At 35.0% G+C, this 25,676-nt stretch overlaps 1 protein-coding gene across 11 annotated transcripts in view; it reads left to right on the forward strand.

Annotated features, from left to right (window-relative positions):
* Atg10 (autophagy related 10) overlaps positions 1–25,676 on the forward strand; it is a 302,604-nt gene that overhangs the window by 180,928 nt on the left and 96,000 nt on the right. For all 11 annotated transcript variants that reach the window (XM_048800224.1, XM_048800232.1, XM_048800226.1 and 8 more), the window contains 2 exons: positions 7,477–7,615; positions 25,306–25,403. In XM_048800224.1, coding sequence (XP_048656181.1) covers positions 7,477–7,615; positions 25,306–25,403 — 237 coding nt within the window. The remainder of the gene's footprint in view (positions 1–7,476; positions 7,616–25,305; positions 25,404–25,676) is intronic.

Raw genomic sequence — 25,676 nt, forward strand, 5'->3', positions numbered from 1 at the left:
GCCAGACAATCTGTGTTCTCCTGCACTGAATCTGACAGCCTTCTCCATGGAAGCACCCTCCACTCAGCCTGTTTGCTAGCTGCCCAGCTCCAGGCATTAGCTGCCTTGCTGACTCCTGTGTGGTCTTAAAGGAAACAGGGCCTAAGAAGCACAATGGAGCCAGCTGCAAACATCCAGAGAACTGACAGATGTGCTCTGGTAGGTTTCTGTGTCCCCTCCCTCCTGCCTTGCCCTTGAGCATGCCAGTCTGCAGAGGAGGATTTAATCCTGCACAGGAGACAGATTCTTCCTCTCAGTGGGAATCTACATAGGCCATGCTGATGCTAATTCACTCCCTTCTGATGTAGCAGACAGAGCAAAGCAAAGAATGGCACTTCACTTTTTCCTTTTTTAAAAATCAGCAGCAGTGGTGATGATATTACTGGTAAAGGGGGGAACCTCACTAAAATGCTATTGTGGGGGTCATCTTGTGACCACTGTCTTTCAGTGTTGCCCTATATGCTGTCAGACCTATGCCTGCCTTGTGTGGAGCTCTTTCTTTATGTATTAGGTAGAACATACAGTTGCTAAGAGAATAGCATGACTTGCAAAAGTTCTTGTGACCATCACTTACTCAAAAGCCACAGAAAAAAGTCACTCTAGGAGTTAAGAAGGAAAAAAAGACCACCCTATGGAAAAATAATGAGCCATAGAATATAAAGCTGCTAGTTACTTAAGTCCCACAAATTATTTTTATAATTCACTTAATATTATAACAAAATTCTTTTGTTTTCTTAAAAATTGATTTTTTAGTGGGTTTTTCAAAAGACTTCATCAATCTTTATCACTTTTGAAAATATTAAATGGATGTTGGCATAGGAAATCAGCAAGTGAAGCATTTATTATACAGTACCAATTCCACTGTGATTAGGAGGTTTGTATGTCCACTCAGATATAGCTAAACACTGGCCCAGAACAAGTGCTGCCCCAAGAAATCTCATTGTCATCTTGGCTGTGATTCTACCCGACTAATAGTAGGTTTGAACTAAAGACCTGGCTGGTGAAAAATAAACAAATTGACTCTCTTTTCCTCAAGGGATATTATGAATAAAGCTCGTTACTTATGTTTGCTCAGTAATAGTAATAGAGATTATTAGTGAAAAAAAAAAAAGATTTTCTTCTTTCAATTATTTTTCCCTGTAGGATAAATATAGATACGGATCTCTTTTCCAAAACCCAATACACACTATTTGGGTTTGCTTTTAATAAAATATCTACGAAGTGTCTTCAGCATGATCCCTATTTAATGGGATTTACTTGTAAAGCTTAATTCATATCAGATTTTCTAAATGAGAGATCACTGTCAACTTATTGTTAATTGAATTCAATAAAATCAAGGTTTCTATAATTAATGTGAACCACTTAATCTTTTAGCTCCTGAATGAATGTAATTTTCTAAACACAGGTATCCTCTCATTTAATTAAACAGCAACATTTTGAAGAAATTGAACATATTGTGACATCTTTTTCAATAATTCTTAATATTAAATATACTTTTAAAAATCACATAATAAAAGAAAAATAATAAAATATTAGCAAACTAAAATTAATATTAATATTGATATTATGGTTTGAAATATCAGTACAAATTAAGATAGCTATAGTTAAGAAGTGGCATAGTACAGTACAAACAGCAATTGTTTTGGTGTTAGTAGACTTGAGTTTTAGGCCTTCTGGTGTTTATGACCACCTAGGTGGCACTGGTTAAACCAGCAACTTTTCTGGGACTTCTTTGTATCTCCAAGATAAGAGTGTTGGGCTTGCCAATTGTGGTGTAATCCTAGCAGGCCCATAATCCTAGAGACTCTGGAGGCTGAGGCAGGAGGATCACAAGTTCAAGGCCGGCCTAAGCAGCTAGTGAAGCCCTAAGCAACTTAGAACCTGTCTCAAAATAAAAAGCAAAAAGGACTGGAGGTCTAACTCAGTGGTAAACTGTCCCTTTCCAGCATCCTCACCCCCCAAAAAGAGTGTTGGGCTAGATGGAAAGATTCAGGTTCAAATTCCTTTTATTATTAAATTTATCTGATTCTATACACTGTAACATGATGTCAGAATATTTTTACCTTTTTTTTTAATTTTAGAGAATTTAAGTATTTATAAAAATTGATAGAATACTACAAGGACCCAAGGACCCATGGAGCAACCTCAACAATCATCCCTCTTTAACCACTTCCATCTACTTAATACTCTCCAGTATTTGTTCTACTTAGTTATATGTGACAGTAGAATGCATTTTGATATGTCATACATAAATGAAGTGTAACTTCTCATTCTTCTGGTTGTACATGATGTAGAATCTCACCGGTCATGTAAACATATATGTAAACAGGGTAATAATATCTGATTCACTCTACTATCCTCCCTACTCCCAATCCCCCCTCCCCTCCCTTCACATTCTTCTTTTTTTTTTTTTAATATTTTAAGAAGTGTTTGTCATTTTATTTATTTATTTTTTTAATTTTTTATTGTTGGCTGTTCAAAACATTACATAGTTCTTGATATATCATATTTCACACTTTGATTCAAGTGGGTTATGAGCTCCCATTTTTACCCCATATACAGATTGCAGAATCACATCAGTTACACATCCATTGATTTACATGTTGCCATACTAGTGTCTGTTGTGTTCTGCTGCCTTTCCTATCCTCTACTATCCCCCCTCCCCTCCCCTCCCCTCCCCTCTTCTCTCTCTNTGTCATTTTTTAATGCAGAGTAATACTCCATTGCCTTCACACTCTTCTGCCTAATGCAAATTACCTGTATTTTTCCCTAGCCACCACCTATCCTAATTGTGAATTAGCATCTGCATATCAGAGAAAATATTCGGCCTTTGTTTTTTGGTGATTGGCTTATTTCTCTTAGCATGATATTTTCCAGTTCCATCCATTTATAAGCAAATGCCATAATTTCATTCTTATTTAAGGCTGAGTAATATTCCCATGTGTATATATATATACCACATTTTCTTTATCCATTGAAGGGCATCTAGGTTGGTTCCATAGTTTGGCTATTGTGAATTGAGCTGCTATAAATATTGAGGTGACTGAGTCACTGTAGAATGCTGATTTTAAGTCCTTTGGGTATAAACCAAGGAGTGGGATATCTGGGTCAAATGGTGGTTCCATTCCAAGTTTTCTGAAGAATCACCATACTGCTTTTCTAATTACTTGCACCAGTTTGCAGTCCCACCAACAGTGTATGAGTGTACCTTTCCCCTGACATCCTTGCCAACATTTATTGTTCCTTATATTCTCTCAGACATTGGAATTCCTTTATTAACATGATCCTTATACTGTCCATATTCTTAGCACATTGAGGTCTTAGAAATTTATTAAGTTTTTAACAAGCCTCAAATTGCATATTTCTTTGCATTTGATTTTATAAATCAATTCTTGTAAAAGTGCTATGGATTTGCATGTAGTAATAAGAAGTAATCAAAAAGATCCCATGTACCTTTTGCCCAGTTTTCCCCAGTGATAACTTCTTATAAGACTGTGGTGTAATAACACGTCCATTTATATGGTAGACATGCTCTTACTTGGGTCTCCACAGTTTTCCTTGTACTTGTGTATGTACTTCTATCTATATAATTTTACCACAAGTGTATTCAGTTCCATCACAAGTATTTCTCATTTTGCCCTTTGTAACCAGACACACCTTACTCTACCCCCTCCACACCAATCTACTCTCTGTTCTTTGTTTAGAATAAATTTCTCAGTTCAAAAATGTTTTATAAGGGGATCCAAATTATATTTAACCTTTTGGGATTGATTTTTATTGCTTATCATAATTCCCTGGAGATTTATGCAGGTTTGTGCGTATGTGTGTGTGTGTGTGTGTGTCAATGGTTTGCTCCTTTTTATTGCTAAATAGTATGATATGGATGTTCCATAGTTTGTTTAACCATTGACCTGTTGATGGATATCTGAACTGTTTCAAGTTTTTGGCTCTTCTGAAAAAAAAAAATATGAACAGTTAAGTACAGGTTTTTCAGTTTTCTGGGAAAAATGCCCAAGAGTGCAAGTAGTGGGTTGTTATGGTAATTATGTTTAGAGTTTCAAAAAACTAACTATGATTTTCCGGAGAGGTTATGCTGTATTATGTTCCATCCAACAGTATATGTATGATATAGCATCTTCATAAATATTTGATGGTAACATTTTTTAAAAAAATTGAGCCATTCTGATTGAAAAGAGAATAAACCATAGATACACCCCTAAACTATGATAATGGTAACATTTAAAATCGTGGGGAGAAGATAAACTATGGGAAAGCATCTGGGAAAAATCTACTTTGTACTATATACAAAGAACAAAATTCAGATGGATTAATAATGTCAACGTTAATTTAACTTGTATATAATAAAGGAATTTAACATTTTTATAATTATTAAGAGTAAGATGGGACATAGCAGCCTGCTTTCTATTGAAGGCATGTAACTCAGAAGGTGTAAATAGAAAATACATAGATTTGACTACATAAACATTTTAAAAACTTTATGATAAAATTATAATAAACTAAGTTGGAAGAAAACTGGTGCAGTCATATGTACTTATGTTCAATAATAACTTATTTTTGATAATGAAGTGATTATATAATTAAACAAGAAAAACGTAAGCAAACTAAATATAAAAAAAAGTAGGCAGTGGATAAGAATAAGCAAATCATGGAAGATACAAATAACCAATAAATGTAGAACTAGATGTTCACCTTCACTGATAATCAAAAATTAGAAATTAAAACAAAAGCTTGACATTTTAAAACTCATTAAGTAGACAAAAATTGAAAACATAATATTCAGTATTATTTTTTGTCTTTTTGATATTTAAAAATTTTTATTAGTGCATTATAATGATACATAATAGTGGAATTCATTGTGCTATATTACTATTCAGTATTAATTACATAGGGAAAAAGGACATTCTCAGACATATTTTTTAATAGTATAAATTAACACAGTCATTTTCTAAGGGCAGATTGGCAGTATGTCTTGAAATTTAAAATGCACGTACTCTGATACAATGATCTTGCCTGTAGGAGTGCGTGCCATAGAAAAATAGAGGTATATAAGGGTGTATGATCTAGGATATTCATTGCAGCCTTATTTGTAATAGGAGAAAATTGTATAGTCAACATAAAATATCTAACAATATGGAAATGTGAAATAAACAAGAATAATCATGACACAGTCATACAATGGAATATAGTAAAGGAATCAGTCTACAGCACTGACATGACAGCAGGTAGCAGAATGTCCATATAGTATGGTTTGACTGGAGAGTGCAGGGTGGAGGAGGTGTGTATGTGTGCATATATGTTTGTGTGCCCCAAACTAAAAATGTCTAAAAAAATGTACACTAGCTTATTAGAAATGGTTACAAATTTGAGGTAGAGAAGTGCTAGGATGAAGAGAATTTCACCTTTTATTTTTTATATTTGTGCAGTGCAGTGTTTGAAATTATTATTATTATTATTATTACTATGTGTATTAGTGAGCTTTCCATTGCTGTGACAAAATGTCTGAGAAAATCAACTTATAAGAAGGAAAGATTTATTCTGGCTTATAGTTTCAGACCATGTTTCCTTGACTTTGGGCTTGTGGCAAGGCAGAATATCATGTCAAGGAGTATGTGGCAGAGGAAAATGCTCAAGACATAGTGATTGGGGAATGGGGTGGTGGTTGTGGGAAGGGACAGGCTGGGGTCCTAATATCCCATTAAGAGGCATTTCTACATTGACATAACTTTCTTCCACTAGATCCCATCACCTAAGGTTTCTGCCATCTCACAACAGAGCTACATATAGGCTCGTAATCAAGCCTTCCATACACAGCTTTTAGGGGACATTCAAGATGCAAAACAAAACACCAAGATATAATTTTATATGAAAAATTGTGCTGTATATGTGTAATAAGAATTGTAATGCATTCCAATGTCATTTTTAAAAAAAATCAATAAAAAAAGAAAAAGAAAAGAAGTTATAAGTGCTAAATAACCCAGTTATTGAACAAAAAGAATCTGGATTAAAAGAATTGTTGTAAAGATCTAGATACTCATGCCTAATGAAAATTAAAAACAAACAACAAACAAAAGCTTCTTTCTTGACACTATTAATTTTCTGTGTCTGGAATGTTTATTTTAGTGATATAGCTCTGGTTATTTAAATTATTGTATTTAATTGATAGTGTTTACTGGGATTTAATGAAAAATATTTTGTAAATATCTCCTGTTGTGATTTATCCATAGTAATATCTCCTCAATGAACTGACTCTGAGCAGGGAATTAGTAAAGGAGACACAGATCTGGAAAGCAGTCCTGGTTCTACTTATCTCTACAGGCAGCCTTATTTTATATTGATAATGTTTGAAATCTTTCCTATTGTTCATTGTTGCTGTTATTGCTTTAATGAGAAGCAGAAACAAGCCAAACTCACCTGTTTCATTCTTTCAACTAAAGTAATTTCAAAGGAAATTCTTTAGCCCATATAAATAAGTGTCTGTGCATGGAATCAGACTCTAATTCAAAGAGTCCAATTAATTTCTTCTAAACCTTAAGATCTTTTTGTTGTTGTTGTTGTTGTTGTTTTGAGATGGAGTCTGGTTATGTTGCCCAGGCTGGTCTAAAACTCCTGGGCTCAATTGATCCCTCTGCCTCAGGCTTCAGAGAACCTGGAACTATTGGCACCAGCTGGCCTGGCTCAAGATACATTCACAAGAAACCAGCATGCATTAAAAAAAAAAAAAAAAAAGCAACCAATAAGAATAATTAGGTGAGAAGTGAAATGACTATCCCACTTATAAAACCCTGCTTAACTTGACATTAATGTTTGCCATCTACTCTATTATAAATCAAGATTTGTTGTGGAACTATACCAAAGATAGCACAATAATGAAGAAAACAGAATCATATCAGGATTTCAAATATACCTAACAAACTCAACCTCTTGCAAAATAACTTATTCAAAATGGAACTGGGAATTGTTCAGCACACAATGAATCATCTTTTGGCAAGTACAATAGAATCTTTAGGGACATTTCACAGCCTCTCATTCAATTGTTAGGATGTTTTTAACTTTCACAGGTAGGGAAGAAGGTAGCTTGTATAGCCCTCATCTTGTTGCTAAAATTGTACAGTAAAGATTTTTAGAGTTGCTGTTGCAAAAGATCTTTTTTCCCCTTCCTGTTTCTTTACCCAGAGCTGCTGTGTCTACCCAAAACAATCTGGAATTACTTACTGCTAATGTTTTCTGGTTTTACTATTTATCCAGGACTCAAATGTTAAACATTAATATGGGTAACTCCCTTTTCCTTACCTCATAGTCCTATATTTATTTAACTGTTATTTTGCAAGAAGGAGATTTCATCTTACCCTTTCCATGTAAGTACTGTTTTTTTTTTTCCTGACCAACACGTTTTGTTTTCTTTTTGCTTTTTTTCAGGAGGTTTTAGAGGTACCCTTGGATGATTCTGAAGTGACGGAGACTGCAGCAGCATCTGAAGTGATTAAATATGAATATCATGTCTTATATTCTAGTAGCTACCAAGTGCCTGTACTTTACTTTAGGGCAAGCTTCTTAGGTAAGACCATTTCTGAAGCTAAAAGTAAATTCATAACATTTACATATAAGGCAGAATGCATATTTGGAAAATCATTCTTGAGAGGGAAAAAAATAGAGTTAAAAATAAGAAAACTGTGGGTGAGGTAAGGTTTTACCAGTAAATTTTCTCATGCTTCAGAAAGAGAATCAAGACTTCAGAGTGAATGATATCATCCCAGCCTTAAGTCTGATCTTCAGAATCTTGGCCTTCTGCCTGAAGTTGACTAAGCCCCCTGGCCCTTTTTCTTTACTTTAAACAAGTAGGAACAACTTAAAGCTACAAGGTTTATTTACTTCTAACTTTACAGTAAGATTTTCTTTTAATCTCAAGTGATCCCATTAACTCAAAAGCCCCTATGCCTCCTTCCCCAAAAGCTAGTGATTATTTTGAGAAATGTTTATCAATTAGCTTAAGCTGTATTTAAAAATAGAATGAACATTTCCTTTGGCCATCTATACATCTCCAATGCCTTAGCTTCCTGTGATGCTGTTATTCAACTTGTTCCCCTGCCAAGAAGGTGGAACACCCTATCTCCTTGGGGGCCTTTGCTAATAAGGCTTACTTAATCAGCAGCCACATGGAGTCCTTACCCTGCAGTGCAGCTGAGACTCCTTCTCAATGTCCACTGCCTGAACCAGGTCAGCATTGGGACATCCTGCCATGTGGTTTAGGGACCACACAAAGCTCCCTGTCCAGCCCACCCACTACCCTATGACTCCTTTTATGTATGGACTTATCAGAAGCACTTTGCATTTTGAACAGCCTTCTAACTTTTTCTGGGTAGCTAAGACATCTGCATTTAGCCAATGATATTTTATTTTTAATTAAAAAGTAGCTTAAGCTGCTTTGAATGTGTATTTGGTAGATTTAATCACTTGCTGCCTTATATTGTTTAATGGTCTCTAATTTTGCAGTGCTGGCGGTTTAACAAGCACTTAGGATTTAAAACACAAGAACAAATTCTTATAGACTCCCTGGTGAGAAGATTTTAATCTGAGGTGCACTTCCTAAGAACTGACAATTTGGGGTAAATTTTCAACATGGGACATAGGAAATTGAGGACACTGATAGTTTACTAATTCACAAACTCTTGCTGCAAATTTATCTGTATGATTGTTACCAGCTTTTAAAACACTGACTTTATTGTCATTATATTGGATTTGGAGCCCAGGGGTTAAATGGAGATTTCTTGTCAGTTAACTGTGCTTTACCAAAATCAGGAGTTATATTTATTACTTGGGTGGGAGTGGAGGGGAATGTCTTTCTTGGATCTGGTTTGCAGTGGCTCTGCCTTGTACCTTCTAGATTTAAAGACAAGTTGAGGCTGCAGGTAGAGGAAATAGGGCACTACTTCTTCAATACTGTACTTTCACATAATTAGTATTCACCATAAGCAGTTAATCACCAGAGAAGAGCTCCCAGAGACAAAACAAGTTGTTTAGCTTGTCAGCATTAGGGAATCGGAGGTGTTGAAACATGACTGCTTCTAGCTGGAAGTGGGTCTTGCTGAGGCTGGTGGATGAGCTCATACGTGTGCTTTGCTCTTATGTGCCAACAGCTCCCCTTACAGTACAGCACAGTAATTGTTCCTGTAAGTCCAATTATATTTTAATGACATTAGTATATTTCCTCAAATCTTTTCTTCATTATGATTTTCTGTTCCTTAAAAACATACAAGCATGCACAACTAGTAATCTTGGATTTTGTTCATATACTTTTAAGATGCCCTTCATCTATGCTTAATAAGAGAAAACAAAAACAAGCCATATATTTTGTGTGGATACATTTCTCCCACCTCTAATTCTGTGTTGAACAGAATGGGTAGTAAGAATTTTAAATTTTATTTCAGTCCAGAAGGCATTCAGTACTTACTTGCTTAGATACATTAAAATATCAAATTTAATTTTTACAAGGCATAATGTAGACAAACATGAATACGGTTCTTTTCTTTATCAAATCCTAATAATTGCTTTTTTCTTTTCCTCCTAATTTAAACTCATGGGCATCCTAAAAAGGTATAACCCTTTGCTCTGGAGTTGTAATTTTTCATTTATTCTCCCCAATCCATTTCCTCTTCCTTTGATATCTGATTACCCTTGCTTCTCATTTGTTTGTTAAACAAATCTCTGACAGTGTAGTGAATGGATTCCTAATATCTTCCTCTTATTCCAGGTCCAGATTTTTCTTTGTCTCATTCTAAGAGAGTTCCGACCTAGAAAAGGGATGATTGTAAAATTTCTCGCCCAGGGGTCTTTTTTGTCGTTGTTGTTGTTGCTTCAAAAATAGTTCACTTAGCCTTGTTTTTGATACTTAGAATTTTGTTTGCCTTTGATTGTTAGTAAAAATTAATTTATCTTTTCTTTTAATAGGAGAAGCAAACCAAGTAGTAAGTAGTTTCCATTTAAATTTGCATTACCCTTTCTTTTATTTTTTTATTTTATTTATTTAATTTTTTTTTTATGGTGCTGGGGATTGAACCCAGGGCTCTGTGCATAAAAGACAAGCACTCTACCAACTGAGCTGTATCCCCAGCCCTACCCTTTCTTTTATTAACTGGCTTAGATTTCAAAAGAAATCTTTATTCTACTTCTTGAAATGTAAATTTATTGAACTGTGAGTTCTTCTTATTCCTATATATGATCCAGTATCTACCAGGCCAGTTAGTGCCCAAGACTCAGCTAACAGGCCACCTGCTCTTGTGCCTCCCATGTCTTGGCATATCATCTCATACTGTATATTTTACCATATGGCAAGTTGCACTATAACTGAACAATTCATTTATTTATTTATTTGAACCCTATATGGTGAGCTAGAAGGTGAGATTTAAGGAAAAAGAGTAATGAAGGAAATTGATACCGGGTACCAACAAAATTAGAAGCTGTGTTTATGGCTAGCTGTGTGTTAAATACTTAGATAACACTTTATAAGCACTTAACCATTTTGATACCTGCAATATCAAATATGGCATGGCATCAACAAATATTTATTGAATGAACCAATAATGAAGAATTTCTAAACATTTCTGAATATAGCCAAAAACTAAAATGTTGTGATGGTGCCTTCTTCAGCTGCTATTATGGGTTCTAAGGAGGAAGGAATGCTATTGTTCCGGGAGACCCAGGACCCAAACCTTCTATATATCTTTACTGTTTAGTTTGATACTTCTCAAATACTATACCAATAGTGGACTAAGAAAAATGGAACATCTTAAGGTCTCAAAAGTGAACATCCAAACCAGCTGAGAAGCCATTCTGCTACTTCTTTTTTTTTAATTAAATTACTTATTTATTCTAACCATTCTGCTTCTATAAACACATGTTTTCATTTGATCCTTGAAGACATACAGCCAAGTTCAAATGTCATTCTTCTACATGCCTCTCATTTCTGCTACTTGGGCCCATAGGAGCTCAGTTCCCAAGGCAATAGCATACATTTAAGGGAAGATAGAAGCCCTTACCAGTGTTGTGTTCTTCTCTAACAATTTTTGTCATTGTAGTTTTGGAAGAAATGGTGGAACACAGTTAACTTATTTTTCCATTCAGCAATGAGTGATAAGTAAGTGCTCTTCTGTTTTTTGTTTTAGGACTGAGGATTGAACCCAGAGGTGCTCTACCACTGAGCTATATCCCCAGTCCTTTATATTTGTTATTTTGAGACAAGGTCTCACTAAGTTGCTTAGGGCCTTGTTAAGTTTCTGAGGCTGGCCTCAAAAGTGCATTCCTTCTGCCTTAGCCTCCTGAGTTGCTGGGATAACAGGTATATACGGTAGCACTCAGGTCTTTTTGAAACACAATGTATTAAGGAATTATTAGTACTATGCCAAAGCCTCCTATCCACTCCCCATCATTCTTATCATTCCTTGGCCTTTTAAATCCCATTTTGCCTTTAGGGCTTAGATTCTATCAAAAGTTTATGGCAGGAGCTAGGGCTGTAGCTCAGTGGTAGAGCACTTGCCCAGCAAGTATGAGGCACTGGGTTCAATCCTCAGCACCGCATAAAAATAAAATAAAGGTGTTGTGTCCATCTACAACTTAAAAAAAAAAAAAAAACAGTAGAAGGGTAGTAAAAAAAAAATCTTAGGCATATACATAATGGTTTAACAAGACTCCTGGGCTTAAATATTTTTCCTTTATATTATAATGAGAGAATTCTAAATTTATTTCCATTTCAATTCTGTTTTATTTCTTCCCTGTCTCTTTTCCTTTGTTCTCAATCTCTATTGAGAAATGGACCAAGTAGATCTTCTCATTTTCAAAATATTTAATTCTTTGGCTGACATATGGGTTCTTCTGGGGAGCTGTTTTGACACATTCTTTAATTAGTCAGAAAGGCTGCTTGTGAATAGAGAAGGAAACACTTCTTACATTCAGCAACTGAATGTCTGTTTACTGTAGGCCCAGAAAATCAGAGTATAGAATTAAAAAATGTTACCTGGTACTTCATGTGAAAGATCTGTTTGCTTGTTTTAGGGTGCTCACGGAGAAATAGGGTGAAAGAAATAGCCACAGAATAATTCCTTCTTAAAGGCAGTATGAACCAAACCAATTTAAAGGACAGGGGAAAGAGAATAATGGAAAGTTTGGAATTTAAGTGGTGTAGAAGTCATCAAGTAGGAGGAAAAGAGTTGTTCATGCTTTGGAACATGAAGTGTATAGAGAATGATAGGAAGAAAGGTGGGGGTTGGGAGAATTTGAAGAATAAAAATAAAGCATCAGTTGCTCTGTCCAACAACATTAAAGGGCTGGTTAGCTTTGCCAACCATTGTAGAAGCATTATAGAAGGGGAGCAGGGTGACTGCTGAATTGTTGGACCTGGAGAGACCATGACATATTTTGGGAACAGTGAGAGATCTGTTTGGATTAGGATTTCCCTTAAGATGAATTGTAGAAGAAATGGTTGAAAACATGTGTAGAGGTCAAATTATATTGAAGGGTTGGAGGATCTGAAAAAAATGTGAAAAATAATGAGCTGAAATGAATTGGATTAGATGTGGAAATTTCCTAGAAATTACAATTAAGATAGGAATAAATGAATAAAATTTAAGGAAAAGGAACTTGTGCTTTCTTATTGTCATTAGCATTATTAATTTTTTTTTATGTACTGAGGATTTAACCCACAGGTGCTTAACCACTGAAATACATCCACAGACCTTTGTGTTTTTTTCATTTTTGAGATGGGATCTCACTATGTTACTTATAATCTTGCTAAGTTGCTGAAGCAGACCTGGAACTTGCAGTTCTCCTGTTTTAGCCTCCCGAGTCTCTGGAATTACAGGTGTGTGCCACTACAACCAGCACCAGCATTCTTAAATTTTAAAATAATAACCCCTCTTAAAGAAAATTAACTGTAAAGAACCTATTTCATATTTTCAGGGGAAAATTTCACAATATAGAAGGAATTAAGGCAGGTTATTAAATTAGAAAAAATGTGGATTGGAGAGGTAAGGACTTCGGTTCAGTTTATTAATTACAAAGAGTGGAAAATAATTTGATAGAAATTTAATTTAGAATCTCATTTGATTTTAAAGCATCTTTAAGAAAGTTCATAAATTGGGCTAGGGGTACAGCTCAGTGGTGAAGTGTTTGCCTCCCATATGTGAAGCTCTGGGTTTGAGCTTCAATACCACAAAAAAAAAAAAAAAAAGAAAAAGAAAAGAAAAAGAAAAAAGAAAGAAAGAAAGTTAGTTCCAATATTTACATTTATATTTATGTAAACAGTTAATAAATCTAGCCAAATTCATAATAATGAGCTAGAATATGAATTTTGGTGGATTAAAAAGAGATTCTGGGGATTTAAATGAGATTTGAAGAGCAAACAGTGAAAGTTATTACGAAAAATAATGAAAAGTTATTTAACTAATATAAATAAATTCAAACTGAAAAGTCCAAATAATAGACAAAATTTAATGAGAATAATTTGTTGAACCTTGTACATGTTGGAAACATTAGGGGAATTAGAGTAGAGTAGGATACTGAGTTAGAACATGATAGGAATAGAATCACATTAAAAAAATCAAGCCTTGGTTTAATAATGTACTAAAGTGCAAAAGAAGTATTAAAAACTGTGGAGACAGAATTATCTAAAGGTTTATTCTAACTCATGTTAGTACAAAACACCATGTAGGGACTGGGGTTGTGGCTCAGCAGTAGAGCACTTGCCTTGCACGTGTGGGGTACTAGGTTGGATCCTCAGCAACACATAAAAATAAATAAACAAAATAAAGGTATTGTGTCCATATACAACTAAAAAAAATTAAAAATAATAAAAAACCCACCATGTATACAAAAAGGAACAAATTTTAAATAGACTCAGATGCCTGAAAAAGGAAATAAAAGGTAAGTAAACTTATTTTCTTGCCTGTAAGAGACTGTATTTCAGCTTTCCTAGATAGGTGATTGTGCTTCCATATAGGAGAAACATCTCTTTGCTTTTACTCTTGGCAAAATGAACTCTGTTTGAAACATCCATTGAAATGTGTATGAGTGCCTACTGTGTACACAGCACAAAATTTAACTGTTTTTTAAAATAAGCTGGAAAAAAAAACACAGCCCAACTTCTTACTAGCTTATTGCTTTTCCCCTTGCTTTAAGTTATTAAAGCAGAGTTAAAGTCCCTACATTAGGTACCATGTTGAAAAGGTAGAGGTTGCATTTTCCATGGAAAGGGATCAACCAAGTTAGGTGTGAAATAGTCTGAGTGCTGGTATAGGAGTAATAGGTCCAGTAATAAGTTCTGGGGTGCCAAGGTTTGAGGGAAGTCAAGAGTCCAAACTGCTGAGAACTGAGGTACTAAACTGAGAGATTGAGATAAAAACCTCAGAACACTTTGGACATGATTGAAAATGAGTATCCTCTGTTTTAGAACCAGCAGACCTAATGTTGCAGATATCTATTGGATCTTTTAGTCCTCAGAGCCCCTGATCAATAATGGCATCTCATGGTTGATGTCTCAGGTATTGTATGGACTCAGTGTTGTTTTCCTTAGGACATTTTCCAATTCAGCAATTCCTGAAGAAGGTCTTATATGTATCTCTACTAGGTTAAGTATTTAATTTAATTTAAATGAGAGATTATCACATTATTTTCATTATTATGAATTTCTTAACACAGTGTATAGACAGTTTAAGATGACTTATAATTGCTTCTTTATGAGCTGTTGAATGTGCCTCAGAAAAAATGAAACATGTAAAAATTTCTTATGTAATTAGAAACCATCTTACATTTATTTTTCTACTCAAAATTACTAGACAAATATATTAAACATTTGAGTTGATAATTTTGAAAATAGTTACCAAGCAAGACTTTTAAACCATCTATTTAGGCTGTATTAGCTAAGTATACTTGGTTGCAAATAATTAAACTTGATCATGAAAAACAGAAAAGGACTTAGAGATAGATCATAGAGTCAAGTGAAGATAGAAAGGTAGAATGAGAGAATCTCTAACTCCCTTTGGCTTTAGTGGTGGGAAATGGAACTCTGATTTACACTTATTTTGTAATTCCTCTCTCAGTTTGGAATTATGTTTGGATACTGAGAATCAGATATCCACTATCTTATCTGCAGCTGCTTAATGCTATGAATTTACATTAAGTATGAGGGGGTTTTTTTGTTAACGCAAAACATTGAATCAATGAATTTTAAAATCATGATTATTCAGTCTTTATTCCTAGCAAGAATTGTGCCATTTGCTCTAGAAATCGTGTACTTTCATCTCTCCATATATTTGAAAATATTTATGCACAAGGTATGAAGATGTTTCTTAAATGCAAAGATGAATAAAGGCTCTCAGAGATGATTGATGCCCTCCAAGAGCTGATTGTCTACTTAGGGAAGTAAGACAGGACTGAAATTCACTTTAAGAAGTAGAATATGTTAGGGACCATAAGAGAGGTTAAAAAGTGACACCAAGACTCAGAGTTTTGAGATGATCTTGAGCTGGAGTGATCAAGAAAGGCCTTGATAAACCGGGCACCAGGGAGCACTCCTGTAATCCCAGTGGTTCAGGAGGCTGAGGCAGGAGGATCATGAGTTTAAAGCCAGCCTCAGCAACTTAGTGAGGCCCTAAGTAATTCAGTGAGACCCTGTCTCTAAATTTTAAAAATATATTTTTAAAAGGGGGGTGGGGATGTGGCTCAGTGGTCAAGTTCCCCTGGGTTCAATCCCTGCTACCAAACAACAATAACAAACAAACAACAAAACAAAAAAACTAGAAAGGCCTTGGCTGGACATGGGATTTGTTCATGCAATGATGTGGGGAAAGTAGTACAGGTCTAGGGAGAAAACGAGGAAGGCAACATTCTAGATACTCCTAGGTTAGCCAGATTGATGGAGACCATTATTAGTGGCAACAAAAAAGCACTATGTGTGCATCACTTTACAGTTTACAAAGTGTTCCTGTGTATAGATACATAAGAATAGTGGTGGAAAATACAGGATCTGGAGCTAGGAAGACTTGGTTTTGATTTCTAGCTCTGCTGCTTACTATTTGTATGACCTTGCATAAGGAATTGAAATTTTCTGTTTACTGTCTCCCATCAAGTGAAAAAAATATTTGAGACAACAATAATACCTATCTCACAGAATTCTAGGATTGTCACTAATATTATGAAGTGGGCTTGGCACTGCCAGCTTTTAGTCCTGCCAGCTGCATTTTGTGTCTTGATCCTTACAATAACATTGAAGGTCAGAACTGTTTTTGTCCTCATGCACTAACACAAAAACTGAGTGCTCAGAGAGGTTCAATGATTTATTATAGAAAACTATGGAGTTGGGACTCAGACTTTTTTCTGCATGACACTCATTCAAATAATTAAGTGATATTTAAGAAACATCTAAGTTAAATTAAGTAATTGATGTTGTATATAAGTAAAAAGAAGTTGCCATAATCTATACTTATGGAATTTTGGCTTAGATTTCCTAAAATGAATAAAGATACAAAGTATTAAAATATTTGTAGAGATAAATAAAATTACAGAATTAGCCAGCATAGTAGCTGATGTGAATGTACATGAACAATTATACTCATTTCATATCACAATATAATTTTCTCACTGAAGCAAAAATGAATTTTCTCCTTTGGTGAAGCATCCTCTCTGCCTCATTGTGGAGTATGACATGAATTTTTATATCCTTCAAGGCTCTGTTGAAGACAATCTGTTGAACAAAGGCATATTTCATTATGAAAAATATACTCTTTCCTTTTTATTTCCAGTGACCACATCCAGAACATTATTCTTAAACTTACTATGAATAATTTATATTCATTCTAAACTTCATTTTGGTAGTTAAGAATTTTTAGTGAAACCATGCACAAGAAGGATGAAGGTAACTTCAGTGTGCTTGCACTAGAGTTAGGTAGTGTTAGTGAAATATCTCATGCCATTATTGGATTCATGAAAACTAATAGCCCTGAGAAATTTAATTTAGGAAGCTGCACATTTTGAGTAATATATAGATTACTTGACATGTAGGTTATTATTCAATTGAGAGATTTTATATGAAAATGTTAAATTAAATGCTACTGGCAGTTGCTAAAGATTGTACTTTTTAATTATTCTATTCCAATTTTTGCTCAATGTCTCTTCCTCTTTGTCATTGACATTTTAGGTTGCTGACAGAGCATTACTTTAGCTTAAATATGTATTATCATTCCAGGTAACCAGCATAAAGTAGGCATTCAACAAACACTTTTTAAATAAATGACTTCAATTTACTATGCTCATTTTGTGGATTTCCACTGAAATTATTTTGTTTTATACTTTAATTGTTCAAGTATTTGAGGGATTTTACTGAGCTTCTTGGCCTTGATGTTATGATTAATGAGATTTCTCATTAACTAAACATGTTAAAATTAGTACTACTGAGTATCTTGTATTTGAAACTGAGTGGTTGTTGATTGAGTATATTTATGTCTTCTCTGACTGAGGCCAGACAGAAAAAAATAGACCTTCTTAAGATGGATTATGGCTTCTGATGGAGATACTTTGAACATGTAGGTACATAATAATGTGTTTTATGCACTTAACCAAGTATTTATTTATAGCCATATTTTAATTTTTTGTTCTTCAATTTTTGTCAGTAAATAGGTATATATAAAATACTTCAAGTTTCTGTCCCATTTAAGCTTGTTTTTCTGTGATGTGGTTCATGGCATGTTTGGCAAAGTGGTTTCAATGGGGTTTCTGAAGGTTACATTTTGTTCTTGAAATAATTAGAGTTACAATCGTATTTGAATACATTTGAGGTGTCAGTAGTACATGTAAGGGTCTTGAAAATATTTCTGATTATGTAAAAATAATCTTAGTACTAACTTTTGTCTACCTTTGATCATGAAGGTGTGAATTATGACTAACAAAACCAGTGATGAAGGCTGAGGAAAGAGAACCCACATTATACTCCTTTAAGTCATTATTGTCAAAGGGAAAAAGCTGTATTTACCCAGACCTTTTATAGTGCAAATGGTCATTGGAAACAAGAGGTTCATAAAGCAGGGGAAAAGCAAATTACAGACTTTTCCCAAATCACAGGGCTACAACTCAACACATTTTGGAAATTACAGATTTTGAAACTTCTAATCCTTATGACTAAAAGTCAGCAGATAGTTATCCGTTAAAGGGGAATTTGTTTTGAGACAGAAAAATCAGTTGGAGCAAAATATAGGGAATATAATGGGTATATTTCAAAAAAATTAGTTGTAGATGGATACAATATCTTTATTTTATTTTTTATGTGGTACTGATGATCAAACCCAGTGCCTCACCCATGCTAGGCAAGCACTCCTCCACTGAGTCACAACCCCAGCCCTAATGTGTATACTTTTTAAAATTATTATTCAAACCTATTTTGTGACTACAAAGTAATTAGTTCCATGCCTGGCTCTGAAGACACTTCCAAAGGAGCAGTTCCACTGACAACATTACAGCATTGTTGGAATAAATATTTGTTGAATTTGTTGAATAGTCAGTTAACCTCCCTAGGTGACTATTTCAAAGAACAGTGGTCTTATAAATATTTAAGTCCTGATATGTTTGTTTTAAGCATTTAAATTCTGTTCCTTACAGCCCCACCAGGCCTACCATGCTCTGGCAGGGCTGCCAAACAGAAGAGTCTCAGGAGGCACTGAAGAGACTTTGCAGCAGCCCTTGAGAACTATTCAAGTTATAGAAGACATAATATACTCAATCAACAACCACTCAGTTTCAAATACAAGGATCACGTATTTTGATAAGGGGATTATAATTGCTTATTGACCTTCCTCATTTTTCCTAAGAGGGTGAATTTAGGAAACTGGTTACCACAATCTGGAGAGTCTAGTCAAGGAAGTCATAACTGTCAGAATTGTCCCAGTCAGAATAGCCTTTATATCTTATACTCAATTGTGTTTGCAACTTTTTTCTAGTTGTTTCTGAAAATTGGGTTAACATGAAAATGGGGTTTATTGTGAAGCAAAGTTACCCCCTAAATCAAGCTTGGCCATGCTTCTATGGGAGTTCAGCCAGGGACTCTACTGAGGCAGATGCTTTCCTGGCCACTTGTGGCTGCTTTTCTTGCTATAGCGCACTCCTCTCTGCAAGCTAGTTTCCACTGGGTACTCCTGACTCATAACCTGGGCTCGTTCATGGCTGTGACTTGATGTGGTACAAGTCCTTCTTCTCATTTTGTACTATCTTATAGTTCCAGCATTGCACACACTGGTCTAGATGCTGGGAATGGAGCAGGGAACCAAACAGTCAAGTTTCCTGCCCACATGAAGTCTACAGTGTAGGTGGAAGAGACTCCCAAATAATGCATAAAGAACAACAAAATAATATCATACAATGATGTGTCAAAGAAAGGTGAATGAGCATTTTTGTTTCATTTAGTTCAAATGTTTGAAGGAGATACAGAATGTGACCCTTATCAAATTTAAGTCAGGGGATGCCATGGTTCTGCTGAAAACCCTGCAATGTCTTCTTGTTTCAAAAGCCAACATCCTTTTAAAAGAAAATATAGGAGTAAATCTTCATAATCTTGTAATAAATCCAGATATGTATTAGAAATGACATCAAATGCACAAGCAAACAAAGATAAAAAATAGATAAGTTGGATTTCATCAAAATTAAATCTTTTGTGCCTCAAAGGACACCAACAAAGTGAAATGACATCCCACAGAAATGGATAATTTAAGAGTAAATATATCTGATAAGGGATTTGTATGTAGAATACATAAAAAGCTCTTATGCCTTAATAGCAAGACAAATAACCCTGTTTAAAAACAGGGCAAAAGATATGGATAGACGTATATCCAAAGAATATAGTGACATGAAAGTATGCTGAGTGTCACATATGATAAGGGAAAATGCAAATCAAAAATCACAGTGAGCTACCATTTCACACCTACTAGGATGACCAAAATGAAGAGACAAAACAATACCAAATATTGGAAAGAATGTAGCAAAACTATAACCTTCATGTACTGTTGATGAGATGTTAAACAGTGAAACCATTTTGTGAAATAGTCTGGTAATTCCTCAAAAGGCTAAATACAGAGTTGCCTTAGGACCCATCAATTCTACTCCAACAGAAAGTAAATTAGTGGTTTCCTAGAACTGGACAGGTGGAAGCATTATGAGGATGACTGCTAATGAATTTGGGGTCTCTCTTTTCAGGTGATAAAATGTTCTAAATTTGATTGAGGTGATAGTTACATAACTCTGAGACTTACCATTGAGCTGTGCATTCTAAATTGGTGAATTGTACATATGTGAATTACATATAGTCTTTTCTTAAAAAAAAAAAAAAGATGTCTTTAATGCCCTGAAAGGGATTCCCTGAGTCTATCCTGTGGTAGCCTTGCTACTGGTTCACTCTCCTCTCTTCCCTCTTCCCTCTTTTATTCAGGGATCTTCAGAGCTAATGCCTCCCAGTGTTTGCTCACAGGTGATCTAAAATCACAAACCCACCCCTGGCCAGCACTCCTTGGTCTACTCTCTTTTTTCTTTTTTACCATAGTCCACACCACACTTTTTAACATGCTTTGCAATTCACTCACTTATATTCATTGTTTATCATCACACCATTACCCCCCTCTGCCCACCACAAGAATGCACAAAAAAACATTGTTTTGCTTCCTGATGTATCACAAAGGCTTAGAATAAATGCTTGGCATATATTAGGTGCCAAACTATATAAATATCTGTTTCTAAAATTAACTCCTTATCTCATTACATGAGGGAGAATCTTGATGTGGCAAGATACTAGTTCTTCTATCTTGAATTAAAAGTTATTTTTCACTTTGACTTAGTAATTCCCTTCTACTGAATTTATCAAAAGAAAATAATTGAAAAGAAGAAAAATTGCTTTGGCTTAGTTCATGACTCCTTTGTGCCAGGTACCATTTCAAAACTGGTAATAACTCAAGTAACCAACATCAGAGGAATACTTAAGTAAATTGCAGTGTATCGTTATAGTACAATATCACATAACCTGTAAAATCATAATTATTACTTTTATCCAGTGTGGGAAATGTTTATGTTACAATACTGAATATGAAGATGTATATAAACCTGCACCAACACCGCTGATTTAATCAATTTAATCAATCTTTATTGACCACTTATTCTGTGCCAAACCCTGATTCAGGTGGTGGATATATGCAAGAACTAGAATAATCAAGATCTGACTTCATAGAACTTGCATGCTACTTGGGAAAGGCAGGAAAAGATATAAACAAGTAAGATGATTTCAGAGAGTGATACTTGCAGTGAGAAAAGCAACAGGGTGAAGGATTGACTGGTTTGTGTGAGTGAGAGGTGGGATGGAATCTCCACTTTGCCTAAGGACTGATTCATAGTGAAGAACGGCAGAGACAGCAACAGGGGCCATGGTGTTGCTTGGAGTTTATACCATTAGAAAGGTAAAACTAAGGAATGGTGTTTACCAGAGCAGGATATTTATAATATTTATGTTTGAAACCAACAAGGGCAGGAACCAAGCTCTGGAGACTGTAGGAGATGACAAAGGCAATTGTTGGAGTCTTGAACTAGAATTCTGGTGCAGTGGGAATGGAATGGAGAGCACAGATCCAGAGAAATTTATAAGTAGTAATAGACCCTATTTTTCATTATGAGACATGAGATTGAGAAAGAGGAATGTAGAGTAACTCCCAGTTTTCTGATTTAGTAGCATTGTGTGCAGAACAGAGAAAAGGCATGATCAGGTGTCAGTGTGTGTATATGTGGCAAGGGAGGGAGGGTTGTGGTGATTTTTTTCATTAATAAAAACATTTTTAATACAATTTTTGGGAATGATAGGGATTAATTTCAGGGTCTTGTGCATGCTACACACATACTGTACCACTCAGGGCTATCCCCAGCCTCCATACTATAACTTTTGAAATTAAGTTAAAATCAAGGACAGGAGAAATACATTTATATTAGTCATTCTGTTTTTATCAAATGATATAGAAAGAGTCTAAATAATTATTAATGTGGTATTGGCTTTTAAAAAACCAGAAAAGTTAAAACCATAGAAATTCTAAATCATTTTAATAATATGTATTTTTTTGTGATGTAAGTAAAACATTCAGTTTTTACGTTTTAAATTTATTTTTAATTTTTGTGACTGTTACTCTAGGTTGACTAGAGCGGTTAATTCCTGTATTCTAAGGAATTCATTTTCTTCCCCTCTAGATTTGGTGTTGTCTGGAAATTTATGGTACATACTCTCAATTCTAGTATCAAATCTGGTAAAAATTCCATAACATTTGTTCTGGGTTTCTGCACTTATTACTGCATTTTGTATGAATGTTTCCATCAGAGTATGCAGGGTTTTGACAGTGGTACTTCCAAACCATGTACTTCAAATATTGGCTGAAATATTTTAAGGAATAAAATTAAAATCATTACTGATTACCAGATATTAAACCAAACATTCTTCTCTAGGTCTACAAGGCTTTTTCTTAGAGGAAAAAACATTAAGAAAGGCATTCTTTTATTTGTTACTTTTCAGTATTTATAAAGAGTATGCAGTATCTCTGCCCTTGGAGGCAGCATGGAATAGCGGGAAGAGCACTAGGTTGTGAGTCCTGAAACCCGGATGCTGACTTTGGCTCAGTCATGAACTGACTGCTTAATTCTACAGATTTGTGTTTCCCAAGACCTTGGTTGCCTTGTTTATAAAATTAGTAGTTATACCAGCTCTGACCTTTTATTATCCCACTACTTGAGTTCCTCTTTGACATTGTAAAAATTATTTTAAAATCATGTCATCTTTTTGTAATTTGATTATTTAGTTTGCTGTTTGACTCTGAATTATCTCAGATTGTATTTTCAACATCAACACACATCACACACACACACACACACACACAAAAGCTTGCACATGTGTGCATATTTTGAAGATGTGCACTGCTTATCTTAAGAGCAGAGTTTGGCCCTACTCTGTAAATGTGTTCAGAAAACAATATAACACAGATACTGAAGGCAGCTTGTTTTTAACTTGTAGCTAAACATGACATTCAAATGTTAATTGGATGAATAAATCTCGTTCATTTTACAGACATGGAAATGTCAATGGAATAAAACTATTTATCACAAGATAATGGTCTCCTGCCGCCAGATAAATGCCAAGATGAAGATACTTATTGAAAATGTATCAAAATATTCTATTGCTATTTATTGAAAATAAAGGTTGAGGAAAAGTTCAACTTTTCAGGTCAAACATGAGAAATGCCCTACTTATGCTATTAGTATATTACTATATCAAGGACAATGTGCATAGTGTAGAAACTTCGGAACATTCTAAGAAATAACAGTCCAGAAATTAATCTTTTCGCTTTGAGAATTGCTGGCACAGTGGAGTTGGGGCTAGAAGGAGTTACCTAATATTTTTGAATTCTCATTGTACATCCAGCATAGTCCTGGGTATATTCACTAATGTAAGCCTCATGAGAACAAAATTTGAAAAGAATTATTATCTTCATTTTACAGGTAAAGTTAAAAACAAAATAACTTACAGTCTCACAGAGAGTAATTACAAACATGAGTGTTTAAACAGCCTGAACTCCAAATGCAGCAAATTTCTCCAACACCCTTCCTTTTTACTTATACTTTGTAAATCTGAATACCATGATGCTTTTTAGTTTTTTGAAGATTTAGGGTAGATTATTTCACTGAGTTTTGTTGCACTTGATGACCAAGCACTTCTAATAATTCAGTATATAAGGTATCCTCTTTAAGTAATAATGCACACTTCCACAAGCCTTGAGGACTTGATAGCTCTGAAGGGCCAAGAAGTACTAAGTTCTAGCATTTAGATTCCTTCTTTCCAGGAGTATGTGTTTTGAAAGTCCCTACATAACTCCCTCTTTCTGCCTTTTTGAACTTAAGTATGTATTTTAGTCAGCATTTTCACTGCTGTGACTAAGAGACCTGACAAGAATAATTTAAGAGGAGGAAAAGTTCATTTGGGGGTTTATGGTTTCAGAGGTCTCCGTCCATAGGCAGCTGTTCCATTCCTTGGGGCTCAAGGTGAGGCTGAACATCATGGCAGAAGAGTGTGGCTGAGGGAAGCAGCTCACATGATGATCAGGCAGCAGAGATAGACACCCCACTCACCAGATACAAAATACATACCCAAGACATTCTCCCATTAACCCAATCACCAGCCACACCCTACCTGTCTTCAGTTTCCACTCAGTTAATCCCTATCAGGGTATTAATTCGCTGATTGGATTAAGGCTCTCAACCTCCTCTAGACCTTCTTGCATTGTCTCACACATGAGCTTTTGGGAAACACCAAATATCTAAACCATAACAGTATCTTCCTCCTCTTTACTCATCTTTCATATAATATAAGTGCCATAGTGATCTTCACAAAATATATTATTTGGGTTGTTACTGAATATGGATGGTTAAGTAAAACTGCCTAAAGAATTAAAAGGAGGATTATTGTTCACTGATGCTTTTTACCAATCTCTTCATGCCAACCCCTTCTCATGTCACTCCATCCTCAACAGTCCCTATCTCCACCTAGTGCAGCCACTGGGTGCTAATGTCTCCCTCTCTGGACTCTCAGAGAACTGAATTTTTCCTCTGACAGCTATCTCTCTCTCCCTAGTATTTTAAATTATTCATAGTTTGTTATAGTTTCCCTGGTAGATGGTAGGCTCCTTACTAGGAGAAATTATATGTTTTCTTTCTTCCTGTTCTCCATGATATCCAGCTGAGTGACATGGACATTGCACATAATCAACAGGAGAGTGAAATTTAAAGAGACATGAGTACTGTGTCTTTGTTTTAAGGAACAGAGGAAGTATCAAGGTTTGACATATTTCTTAGTGAGCCCTTGTGAATATGGGAGCCTGTATACCTGGTCCATTGCCTATGCTTCCTATCTATCATTTCTCTCTAAAACACATTTGGCTTTTGTTTATTTCATAAAATTCCTGGAGACAAGAGTGGGCAGAAAATTTAACTGCTAGGCTGATACAAAGGAGAAAAGTTTGAATGTTAAAATGTTTCTCAGGAAGAAAATAATAATTCATACAGGATGTTTTTGATATGCAAGTAAGGTATAACCTAGTAAATATATTTTTTAAAAGTGTTGGTACACTTCTAGTACTTTTAGATCAGCACCAAGCACCACTGTGTCACATGAATCACTAACAGTCTTGCCATTCACCTTCACAGATGGGAGACCGTTAGCCCTGAAGGACATATGGGAAGGAGTCCACGAGTGCTATCAGACGAGGCTGCTACAGGGACCATGGGACACTATTACTCAACAGGTTAGAGAATATTTTCATTTTATTGTATGTAATTATTTCCCTATGCTCATCTTTTCATCTAGTTCTCTTACCTACTCCTTTCCCTATTTTACTCTTCCATATCCAGATTTCAGTTCAAAGACAGTTTCCTTAAAAACACCTTCTCAGACTCAGACTTGGTTTAGACTCCCTATTATAAGATTTTATAACACCCTATAATTTTCCTTCATGCTCTTATCACAGTTTTGAATTACATATTTGGATGATTTTTTAAAAAGTATTCAATATCTACCT

This window comes from Marmota marmota, unplaced genomic scaffold (assembly GCF_001458135.2).
Source record: "Marmota marmota marmota unplaced genomic scaffold, marMar, whole genome shotgun sequence".
In the NCBI taxonomy this organism is placed as follows: Eukaryota; Metazoa; Chordata; class Mammalia; order Rodentia; family Sciuridae; genus Marmota; species Marmota marmota.